Source organism: Podarcis tiliguerta (assembly GCF_965153285.1).
Source record: "Podarcis tiliguerta genome assembly, chromosome: 6".
Lineage (NCBI taxonomy): Eukaryota > Metazoa > Chordata > Lepidosauria > Squamata > Lacertidae > Podarcis > Podarcis tiliguerta.
In genome coordinates this window covers 94,428,082-94,440,445 of record NC_139539.1, presented here as the reverse complement: position 1 = coordinate 94,440,445, position 12,364 = coordinate 94,428,082, and the positions used below count along the sequence as shown (strand labels likewise).

Below are 12,364 nucleotides of genomic sequence, written 5' to 3'. Positions count from 1 at the left end.
TGTTTAGTCCAGTTGCAATCATTCCCTGCAAACATAGGAGTCAACTCCGAGGGGTTGAGGTCCCTTTCGGACCCCCAATAAAATACTTGATAGCCACTGCCATTCAAATGGTGTGTGCACTCTGCATCTTGTGATCAGTTATGTAGGGCAGGGCTTAACTGCCTCCCCCCATATTTTATTCAAGTAAAAATGAAAAACTAATGGCAGATTAGCTAAAGCCCAAGGAGGACTTTAATAACTGCACAGAACAGGCAAGAGCAGGCCAGCCATATAGTGTGAACAAAGCTACGCATATTAAAAATGTCCTCCTCTAACCAGCTCTTCAAAGATACAAGCATCTTTGGCATCAAGCTACTCTTAACAGAAGGGAGCTGTGGACCCATTCTGCAGAGTTCAGTACTCAGGGCTGATTCTGCTTCATGTTCTACTAAAGAGCTCCAAGTCTGGACAAAATCAAAGTCTACAGGCTGTTCCACACCACACTTTTAAATCATGCAACTTTCCCCAAAGAACCCTGGGAACTGTAGCTACAAATCACAAAGCTACAAATCCCAGCACCCTCAACAAGCTACCGTTCCTAGGATTCCTTGAGGGGAAGCCATATGCTTTAAAACTGCATTGAATATACTTTAAATTTATGGTGTGGATATGCTCCAATCTCTCATCAAATACACCAGCTTGCTTTCGAACAAACTGTCGCACTTATAGATGCCTGTTTCTGCCAATACAGGGTTCATGTTTATCCATTTTTACTTAGCAATATCTGAAAAAGAAAAAGAAAATGATAGATTGATCCACACCTCCAAAGCATTACCAAAAGTCATGCCAGAAATCAGGTCACATATTTTAATATCCAAATTCAGCTTTGTTCTTAAAGGAGATTCCAGCTAAACATTAAGAATAACTTTCAGGGGGTAAAATCTGTTCAATGGTGGAACAGACTCTCTCAGAAGGTGGTGAAACCGTCATTGGAGGTTTCCCAAGAGAGGTTGGCTAGCCATCCATCAGGGATTCTTTAGCTGTGGTTCCTACAATGCAGGGGGTTGGACTGGATGACCCTTGGTGACCCTTGCAGCCCTACATTTCTATGGTTCCAAGATGTGCTGCAAATATATCAGGGTCCTGCACTTCATACTGCACAGGAAAGAATATCTCCATATGCGGACTCAGAATAAGCTGTGCTTGCTTAATTTCCAGATATCAGGCTGCTGTTTACAGCGCAGTACAGAAAAAGGGCAAGCGAAAGAGGCGCCAAGGTGGCCTGCCCATTATAGTGCCATTCTGCAACGAAACAATGGTGACAGGGGAAAGCATGCATACAAGTGAAGATATGAGTGAAACAAACATACAGAAACACATATCAGGAAATATAATGTGTACATATATGCAGAAATGTGTACATATGTTAAAACTACTTATAAAAACTGCATATAAAAATGTGTTTACAGTATTATGAGAAATTCTCACTGAAATGCTGGTGAATTTTCATGAGGGGTCTTCAAAAATAAAATTCACAAATAGCTGCAAAATGTGGAGAACTGAATATTAGATTGGAGAAATGAGAAACTACGGCTGGATCTAGACACATCAAATAAGTGTTTCAGTTAAACACGTTGTAAATTTAAACAGGGAAATCTGGAAGGGAAAAACAGGACTCCACAGTGCATATAAATCGCTTTTTCTTTACCAATCTAGCTGAGTCCTAAGAGAACCAAAACTGATAATTCCTTCCATTCCTAGCTGTTGGTATTCCACAGCTATGACACAATACGGGGTGCTTTCATTACCTTGGTAGCACAGTGGCCGTTTTTTGTTAGTACAACGTTCATCATTCCATTTTCCAGATTCCACAGGCCTTTTAATGTATATCTCAACACAGTCCTCTCCAGTCCGTCTGTTGTTGGGTTCCCGAGAAGCCCAGTTTTCTGCTTCCTTTGTCAGGATCTTGCCGGTTCCAACCCAGGTCCAAACATTCTTAATCTTCCGGATCCCAATCCAGTAGTACGTGCGATAGTATGGAATGGTAGCATTGAGATAGGCAATTTCTTCTTTGTTTTGGATTGCTACTAGGTCAGTATAGTGCTGCTGGCAATATCTTCTTGCCATGTCCCAGTTTATCGGGGGCATCTGCCCATAGTGGTAAGTCCAGGCACCCACAGAAGAAAATATCCCTGCCAGAGCAACAAGGAGCATTAGAAAAAGGCTGCAATTGCAGACAAGCATCCTGAGTACACAAGTGGTGATGAATACAGCTGGCCTGTTCTTATTAGAAGCACTAGATAACGTAAAATTAGCAGCCACAGAGGACAAGGCATTCTGCAGAATAGACTCCATGCTCAAAAGGAAGAGGTGGAACTTTTGAACTGATCCTAACAGTTGAAAATCAAACAGTTGAAGGAGGGAGCACCTAGCCTAGTAGGAGAGACATATTTGGAGTGTAACAAGGGCCTTCTACCGGTGGAGGGAATTGTTAATCTTTTCTCCCGGAAACCCCATTAAGAACTGCTTTGGACAAAGAACTTAGCAAAATTACATTAGTCAATAAGTATTTTCTTCAAAAGGGTTTACATGGGCTAGATTGGAACTTTTAACGGTTTTGTGCCACCTGCAATATTTTCCTGTTGTGACCATACCAGGAGATTCTTCTTGGCGTGGTCTTACAGGGCACTTGTTTTAATGGGATTGCCAATGAAGCCTTCTAGTTTCCATTTGGAATAGTGAGAACAGCAGAACCCAAGCAGCCTCAAACATATTTCTGCTTGCACAACTCTTCCCATCCCCAGCGTTGCTTCATATCCTTCCTTGGCAAGGTCAAAGTAATAGCAAAATGACATTTTTTTCCAGTAAATTTCATAAATACTTACCACAACTAATGATAGTAAACAGCAGCATGTGGTCATCTGTTCCTGTAGGCCACAATCTTCTGCTGGTTACACCCTATTTGAGGATACAGATTTGCTGTTAAAGTGACAACGTGCATACAATTTTAAATGCAAATTCATAAGCCTCCTTATACAATCCAGCCAAAATGGCCTTTCAAGGCTCAAACTATATGTAGCAACATCCACACAATTAGCAACTGTGCTGTGCAGATGCTTTTTAGAAAGCAGCAAGTCTGCGAGGTGCTACTGTGGCTCAGGAGGGCTCTGCTGGTGCAAAGGATTAAGGAAGTGTTCCTCAACCTTTTTCCAACTCCGGCCCCTTCCTGCCCCCCCCCCCGTCAACAGGGGCCATTTATTATACTTTTATGTATTTCTCTATCAATGTTGCCCTTGTGCCTGATGACCAGAAACAAGGGCAGTGATTGCTGCTGACGCTGATGTTTCTTTGCAAGAAGCGATCATAGAACTACAGAGCAACATAGCAGCCAAAGTAACTTTCTGTCAAGAAAAACACCATTTTTGGATAAAGAGTACAATATCTAAAAAGTTTCCACAGCTTTGGGATAAAGTAAAATTGTATTTCATGGTATTTCCTACTTTGTATTTGGTACAATCAGGTTTCAGTTGTGTTGATTATTTACTCAGCCTAAAGCGGAATCGCCTTAACATAAGGACAGAGGTGATCTTCGGTTATCCCTCACAGCAATAGAACCAGGTATTTAAAAAACTTGTTTCCCTCGCTCCCTATATTGTTGTTACATGTTGTTCTGCTGGACCTTCCTGTGGCATTGTCAGTTGCTGTATTGGGGGCCAGGCTGGAATTTTCCCAGCTGGCAAAATGGCTCCTCCCTTCTGGTTTTTGCCACCCTCACAGCAACCGTCACAACTTTGGTGGTATAGGCATTGGGTAGGCGTAGTCTTGGACAGAGGACTGAGGGGAGGTTGTAGCCCCTGCCTGCCCCTCTGAAAATGGCGGTCCAGGAGAGATGCTACTGGACTCAGCTAGACTGATAAAGAAAAAACCAATTTATATGCGCTGTATATGTGATATAACATTGTGCCATCAGATGTTGATGTGAAGTTCCGTTTTTCTCTATCTGTTTTCCTGTTTAAATTTACAACGCTTTAAGCCGAAACGCTTCTTTGATGTGTCTAGATCCAGCCTCTGTCTGGACGCCGGGGGGGGGGGGCACAGCTCTCTCCAGGTACAATCCATTGGGGGAGCCACTCCCTGAGGAAGGCCAAGGACCCTTCACTTCTGGTTGACCCCAAATGCAAATCCTTCTGTCAAACCTCTTACATCTGTAGTCAACAAAGTTGTGACCTGATTTTACCCAAACACTAGTTGTCATTCCTTTTATTCTTGGAATTTAGGCAGTCCTCAGGGCAGGAGGGATGTCTTGCAGCACAACAACAATTCTGGGATGGATGGGGCCCTGGCCTGATCCTGGAGACTCGTTTTAGGTTCTGACGTTCTAAAACTTCACTCAACTGGGCCCCAAAAAAACCTCATGCTGTATCTTTCTTCCCAGCAACATAAATTTTCTCTCCAGAAATCTAGGAAGAGGTTGAAAGAGGCAGACTATAAGACTAGCCATTTATAAATAATAAGACTGCATATATTTTTTAATGGATGCAGGTCCCACCTGCAGAACACATTTAAAACAGTCTTATACCACTTTAAACAGTCCTGACTCCACACTTGGGAAGAGGGATTGATGTATGGAAGTGAGAGCTGGACCATAAAGAAGGCTGATCGCCGAAGAATTGATGCTTTAGAACTCTGGTGCTGGAGGAGACTCTTGAGAGTCCCATGGACTGCAAGAAGATCAAACCTCTCCATTCTGAAGGAAATCAGCCCTGAGTGCTCACTGGAAGGACAGATCGTGAAGCTGAGGCTCCAAGACTTTGGCCACCTCATGAGAAGAGAAGACTCCCTGGAAAAGACCCTGATGCTGGGAAAGATGGAGGGCACAAGGAGAAGGGGACGACAGAGGACGAGATGGTGGGGCAGTGTTCTCGAAGCTACCAGCATGAGTTTGACCAAACTGTGGTCATATCAGTTCTTGTACTGAAAAAAGATTCCAGTGCTAAGGTGCATTTGAGTTGCCTTGCTCCTTAATTCTCAGCGTATGTCCGCCGCCACCGCCGCCGCCACCTTCCTAAGCCACGTGTCATGACTCCGCTGGAGGAGTCCCCTTCAGAGGAGGGCCTGGTGCACCCCAAGGCCAACATTACAGGGGCACAGGGGGACATATCAGACCCTTCAGGGTGGTTCAGCCTCTTCCCCAAGACACAGCAGGCTGTGGCTCAGATGCCGAGGCGAGGACTGAGCTTCCCCCAAACCCAAGAGAGCATTCACTTGTAAAGGCACAGAAGCAGCCAGATGCCAGAGTGCCTGCTTGAAGACCAAGATGTGCTACTCCACACAAGTAGACCAAGCTCAGGCAGCCCAGATGGCCTGCAGCTGTGGTCAGGGTGAGGCTCTGGGGCACATGGCTAAAAGCCTTCAGTTCCTTTTCTTGTACCAGCCAACTGCTATGTTGGTTAGTTGGTGCTTCGATTGCCTCAGATCATTATTGGCTCTTGTCTCTTGTGTTCCCTTTAGACTGTTCCTGGAACCTGCCTTTTTTGACTGTGACCTCACCTGGCCTTTCGGGTTGCCTGTGTATGTGGATTTGGAACTGCTGGTTTGGTTGTAAGTCACTTGAGGTTGCCCTGGGCAAGATGAAGCGACTAATTAATTAATTAATTAATTAATTAATGTACTATCTGAAGCAGGGCTGCTATATACAACTTGGTTACTGTCCAATTCAATGGGAAATGTATGGATTCTATGTGTTTCAGTGGGACTTATGAAGGGGACTTTACCATCAGCTCATACCCAAGAAATATTTATTATACAGTGATACCTTAGGTTACATACACTTCAGGTTGCATACGCTTCAGGTTACAGACTCCGCTAACCCAGAAATAGTGCTTCAGGTTTAGAACTTTGCTTCAGGATGAGAACAGAAATCATGCTCCGGCGGCGTGGTGGCAGCAGGAGACCCCATTAGCTAAAGTGGTGCTTCAGGTTAAGAACAGTTTCAGGTTAAGAACGGACCTCCGGAACGAATTAAGTACTTAACCTGAGGTACCCCTGTACATATGTATATGAAGTGAATAGGGATGCGGGTGGCGTTGTGGTCTAAACCACAAAGCCTAGGACTTGCCGATCAGAAGGTTGGCGGTTCAAATCCCCGTGACGGGATGAGCTCCCGTTGCTCGGTCCCTGCTCCTGCCAACCTAGCAGTTCGAAAGCACATCAAAGTGCAAGTAGATAAATAGGTACCATTCTGGTGGGAAGGTAAACGGCGTTTCCGTGCGCTGCTCTGGTTCGCCAGAAGAGGCTTAGTCATGCTGGCCACATGACCTGGAAGCTGTACGCCGGCTCCCTCAGCCAGTAAAGCGAGATGAGCGCAGCAACCCCAGTCAGCCACAACTGGACCTAATGGTCAGGGGTCCCTTTACCTTTACTATATGAAGTGAATATACATAATTTCTTTTATTCATACGAATTATAATGAAAGATTTTTAGATGATGGCTTCAGCTGCAACTGCTTACTAAAACATAGACAAAATTAGCCATTTGCATGTAATTTTAATTGTTGCTAATAAAATCTCAATAGGTTTTTCCTTGTTTAACTTAAATCAGAATTGATTCTGGCATGTCATTTCCACAAACTAGGCACTTAATCCAGTAAAAATCAGGCTGTCCTATTAAAATCCATGACACCCAAATTAGGCATAATTATCTGGCCAACTCCTTTTAAAGCAATTTAGCTGTGACCTTTATACTGTAGTAGTGTATTATTTGAATGCAGTTTTTCTGAAGAACAACCTTTTTATTTAAAAAAGCCACACAATATTTTTACTGGAATTTTCAATACGGGAGAAAACTGGCATATATGGCAACAGGCCATCAAAAAAGTAAAAAACAGATTAAATACATTGAAATAAAGCACATATAAGGAATAACAGAAGAGGACTACAGTATATGCAAAATAAAATAATAAGAAGTTTATATTGTCCTAATTATGCCAAGCAAATCATTTGATTTAGTAAATTGAATTACAGCTTTTGCAACTTCCCCATCGGGTTCTTCATTTGTGGACGTGATCCCTGAATTGTATGTCCAGCACTAGACTAAATCATAGTCCCAATTTCTGCTCCGAGGGCTTTGGCATGCTGAAGTAACATTATTATTGTGAACAATGTTCACTCACTGTTCATTCAATTCCCCACCCCCCACCCCCAACCTCCCCCCAATTTTCCTTGTTTGGACTTGGGGACTTCGCAGCTCCCAGCCCCATTCACAGTGTCTGAGTTTTTCACATTTTTTCACATTCACTGCTGCACCCAATCACCCAGTCTATAAGAGACTAGTTGTAGGCATGCTACTGGGGGGGGGGGGCGTTTCCTTTTGCCTTGAGGTCATGGTCACCAGTGGAGAAGCCACTCTCCCCAACACTTTTGTGTTCCAAAGATAGAGGTAATCTACAGAGGAAGCTCAACTGTCCCTTATTCCTCAATTCTATGGATTTGCCCCATATCCATGAAGAAACTGCACCTACCATGTTTAATGCTGACCCTTCTGATTTCTCCTTTCTGTGCTGCTTCATGTGTGGATAGGCATGAGTATTAAACACCTCCTTCCTCCCCACAGCCTTCTTGTGCCAGGCGAACACTTCCTCTAAAGCAGACAAGCTGATTGCATCCTTTTCCTATCGCCTGCTTTCACTGTGCTGTCCTGTCACAACCACATGCGTTAACTCCTTGTCAGCTGCTGGTTTGGGCATGTAGCAGTGCCCTTCTTGGATGCTGGGACACGGCAACGAAAACAGTAGCGCCGCAGCAGAAGCAGCAAGAAACCGGAAGTAGTAAGGGGCATCTATTTCAGGTGGCAAGATGGAATCTCCCCCCCAAAAAAGCAAATGTACTTGCTAGTAGAGTGGGCACCATCCAAAATCAGATTTGGGGTGAAATATATGTGTTGAAATCAGCTTTCCCCCCCCCCCAGAAAAATAGGTGCTGCTACACAACCCTACCTCTACCACCACCCCAGTGCCACTTGCCCACCCATCCACTCACACTTTTGCTGCTTCCTCCATCATTGCTGCTGCTTCCTGTGGCTCTGGGCATGGCCTCCCAGAGGTGCTTTGTTATGACCGTTTTTACAATCGCCATATCGCCTTCCAGGAAGGTGCCTGAAAATTGTAAATAGGTCATGCCAAAGTGCCTCTGTTCTGGTGGGTAAAAAGGTAAAGGGACCCCTGATAATTAAGTCCAGTAGCAAACGACTCTAGGGTTGCGGCGCTCATCTCACTTTACTGGCTGAGGTAGCTGACATTTGTCTGCAGACAGTTTTTCTGGGTCATGTGGCCAGCATAACTAAGCCACTTCTGGCAAAACCAGAGCAGTGCACGGAAACGCCGTTTACCTTCCCACCGGAATGGTACCTATTTATCTATTTGCACTTTGACATGTTTTCGAACTGCTAGGTTGGCAGGAGCTGGGACTGAACAACGGGAGCTCACCCCGTTGCGGGGATTCAAACGACTGACCTTCTGAACGGCAATCCCAAGGCTCAGTGGTTTAGACCACAGCACCATCCGTGTCCTGTGTTCTGGTGGCACCTTTTTACAATAGTCAGGCACCTTCTCGGAAGGCAATTTGGCAATTGTAAGGGTAGTGCAAAGCACCTCCAGGAGGCCGTGCCTGCAGCCATGGGAAGTGGCAGTGGCAGAGGAAGCGGCAAAGGTGCAGGTGGGGAGGGAGGGAGGGAGTGGGTGGCTGGGCGGGCAAGAGACAGTGGTGGCAAGATGGTGGTGGTGGGGAAAGAGATGGCGGTGCAGCGTACTAGTGCGTACAGTGGTACCTCGCAAGACGAATGCCTCGGAAGACGAAAAACTCGCAAGACGAAAGAGTTTTTCGTTTTCTGAATTGCTTCGCAAGACGGATTTCCCTATGGGCTTGCTTCACAAGATGAAACGTCTTGCGCCTTTTTTAAAAAACTGCCAATGCATTCCTATGGGAAACCGTCAATACACAGTGGTGCTTCGCAAGACGAAAAAACTCGCAGAACGAAAAAACTCGCAGAACGAATTAATTTCGTCTTGCGAGGCCTCAAAAAAAAAGCACTGCTTTAAATGGAGCATGCAAAGATACATGTGCCTGCATTGCTTCAGACAATTTTGTCTGCTCCCTTTTGTGCTGCAACCTGTATCTTTTCTGCCACCTTAATACTGGTCCCACAGGAGGGTGAGTACCATCACTATACCAGTGGAACACAGCACAAACACCCTCCAGTGTCCAGAGAAAACCTATTAATTCCATTTTTATTTTATTCTTTGGTAGACTTATAAAAAGGAAAAGAACACACCAATAAATAAATTTTTGAAAGGGGAAATGTTAGACATGGAGGCATAAAGCATTAAAAAAGAAAGAAATCAAGCCTTCTTGCTCTCTCCTTTTCTTGCCCTCTGGCTGGGGCCTCCTACTCACCTCCTGCCCTCCAGCGGCTGCTATGAGCCTCTCAGCAACAGCAGCTGTGGAGAGAGCATGGCGAGGCAACGGGGTGCTCCCTCGCAGCCGCCGCTGCCACTTGGGACCAGCACCAGCTCCTCCTCCTCCTCCCTGAGCTCAGTGGTGGCAGCACTTGCAGGGGAAATGGGGACATTCTGGGAAGAATTCAGAAGCCAGGGTGGCTTTTTAAATTCCAGGACTGTCCCTGGAGAGTCATGACACTTGGAGGGCATGATGTCATATGCTACAAAAGAAGGCCCAAGGAACCCACCTCCTGGAGTCTCTCCAGCCTGGACACCAAATATGTGGCTGTATTAAACCGAGTCTAAAACAAAACACAGCAGCTGGGTTGCATGGATGTTTACCATGGCACATTTATTAACACGGAGATGCATACCCCAAACAAGTTTGGAGGGGCAGTGGAATGAGCTGGGGAGCCGTCCCTGGTGCAAATCCACTGCATATTTGGAGAGCCATATATTTCTCTGATGCATTTGCTCTCAAGGTGGAGGGAACTGTTTTCTGTGGAGAGGTATTTGAAGAAGAAGAAGAGTTTGGATTTGATATCCCGCCTTTCACTCCCTTTAAGGAGTCTCAAAGCGGCTAACATTCTCCTTTCCCTTCCTCCCCCACAACAAACACTCTGTGAGGTGAGTGGGGCTGAGAGACTTCAGAGAAGTGTGACTGGCCCAAGGTCACCCAGCAGCTGCATGTGGAGGAGCGGAGACGTGAACCCGGTTCACCAGATTACGAGTCTACCGCTCTTAACCACTACACCACACTGGCTCTCACATTTGGTCACCTGAGCTCTGCTGTCATCTACAGTCAGGTTTCCTACAGCAGTGAGAATGAAACATGAGTCTTCCTGGCTTTTTCTTTTTACTTGGATGGCTTTTCCTATATCTGTCTTTGATTTAATCCACTTCCCCCAAATTTACGCCGCTCGTTCCAATGACAACAAAAGAAACACACACTTCAGCTCTCATTTCCAAAACACTCATCCCGCCATAGATAGGTCCACCAGCAAACAAAAGGAGGAAGCTCCTTTTCAATCCAGGAGTCCAGAAATGTAAGCAGGCCTTGTGCCAGATTGAATCCAAGCAAGAAAATATATAATGGTTACTACATGTTTCCAAGTAAGCTACAATAAGGACCAGCAGGGGCATTAAAAACAACCAGAAAACAGCACAAACATGTTCTCATATAACTAGTTACCTTAGCAGAACAAGTTGTGCCTCTTCACCTGAACTGATGGCCGGCTATTTCAAGGCTCCCCATTTTAGCAGATTCTTCGTTTAATCCATTCTCTTTCCTTCTCTCTCTTTATAAACCTTATTTAAACAATAAAAACCAGTGGCTCCATTATTTCAGGGGTCTGAGGGTGGGTGCTCATTTGCTGATAAACACAAATAATGCTCACATTTTCAGTTAAGTACTGTACTCACTTTTGGTAACCAGTCTATTGTGGTGCGTCTACTTCTCCAATAAAACAATTCCCCATGCTCTGCTGACTCAGTTTGCAACCTACAAGAAGCTTATGGCCTCTTTATGGCCTCTGACATTCTTAAGGCCTCATGGCCTTGCCCATTCCATACTAGACAAAAGTGCTAGAACTAGGTCAGGGCAATAATAGTAGAAACAGTGCCTGAAATTATCCCCAAATCCTCTGTCTGGACTTTGGGGCATTCTGATCACAAAAGTAATAGGATTCCAAACATGCCAACATTGGGAAGACTATTGCTAGTTCATCCTGTGAAATCTCTGGGATTTATAGTACAACTGGTGCACCAATTTAAATGTGGCTCTTTACTTTTGCCAAGGTTGTCTTCTGCCAAAGACTGTCTTCCAGTTGTTGGCCTCTATTGTGCATTTGATATCTGCTTCCCATGGGGTCCATCATTTTTGTTATTTTTGCTTTCCTTCGTGACTCTGGGATCACCCATCCTCTATTGATGCTATTATACAAGCCTTCCCCAACTCTACTCCTCCCAGGCCCTCCAAACTGGTTCAAGGAAGAGGTTGGGTGAGCCCTTGGAACAGGAAGGCCGAGGGGAGGGGGGTGCAGATCATTCTATCAGACAAGCAGAAATACTTGTGTTGACAGAGCAATCTGTCACTGAATTCCTCCCTAATAAAACAGCTAAACAGAATTCCACAATCTGGGAGCCACCACATAAAATGCCCTATCTCTCATGCTGACCAACTGGGTTGATTTCACAAGTTGATAGAAAGCAAGGCCTCTGAGGCACATCTTAATTCCTGGGCAGTTTTGTATGGGATCAAGTAGACTTTCAAGTAACTCTGTCCCAAACTATACTAGATAATACTAAGATATGGAAAGAAGCCAGCAATGTTGAAAACGTTTAATAGTGTATATTAGTGGATGAATATATATTACTTTATTTTTAGATGAGGCATACTATTAACTCACTAATAAGTGAATACTACCACTAAGAAAAATATTAGGTAGTATTTGACACATAAAAGATTACATTGTATATAATTATATCCAGGAGCAGAATACAGATTTTGGAAGTTCAGATATGTGAGGACAGATATAGCACACATTTTCTGGGAAAGTGTTTTGGAAAATATTAATGAAATGACGGGATATAATTTAACCTATGACCTGCTTGTTACTTTATTTGGATATGTGAAGGCTGAATTTCCCCAAACGGATATGATTATTCATATATTAATGGCTGCTGGAATTTCAAATGGAAACTTTTGGGGAGAATGGCTGATGGAGGTCTGGGATCTGTAGTCCTCTAGTCCCTGTAACAGACCTTGGTAGGTAAGTCATTGCTGAAGGCAATATTGGTGACATAATTTAATAATTTTTTAAAAGGGTGGATCCTGCGTAGGGGGGTGTAAGTTTGCCAACACCATTTCCCAAAATGGCCACCAGCCCCCCT

General features: G+C 44.5%; 1 protein-coding gene across 2 annotated transcripts in view; it reads right to left on the bottom strand.

Annotated features, from left to right (window-relative positions):
- Positions 1–7,717, bottom strand: part of SELP (selectin P) — a 31,450-nt gene extending 23,733 nt beyond the window's left edge. Inside the window, exons 1-3 of one of the 2 annotated variants that reach the window (XM_083444688.1) lie at positions 7,499–7,717; positions 2,865–2,937; positions 1,788–2,171 (exon numbers count right to left, since the gene is read on the bottom strand). In XM_083444688.1, coding sequence (XP_083300814.1) covers positions 1,788–2,171; positions 2,865–2,937; positions 7,499–7,546 — 505 coding nt within the window. In that variant the 5' untranslated portion in view covers positions 7,547–7,717. The remainder of the gene's footprint in view (positions 1–1,787; positions 2,172–2,864; positions 2,938–7,498) is intronic. The other variant, XM_083444689.1, reaches the window with a different exon arrangement.
- Positions 7,718–12,364: the final 4,647 nt, after the last annotated feature.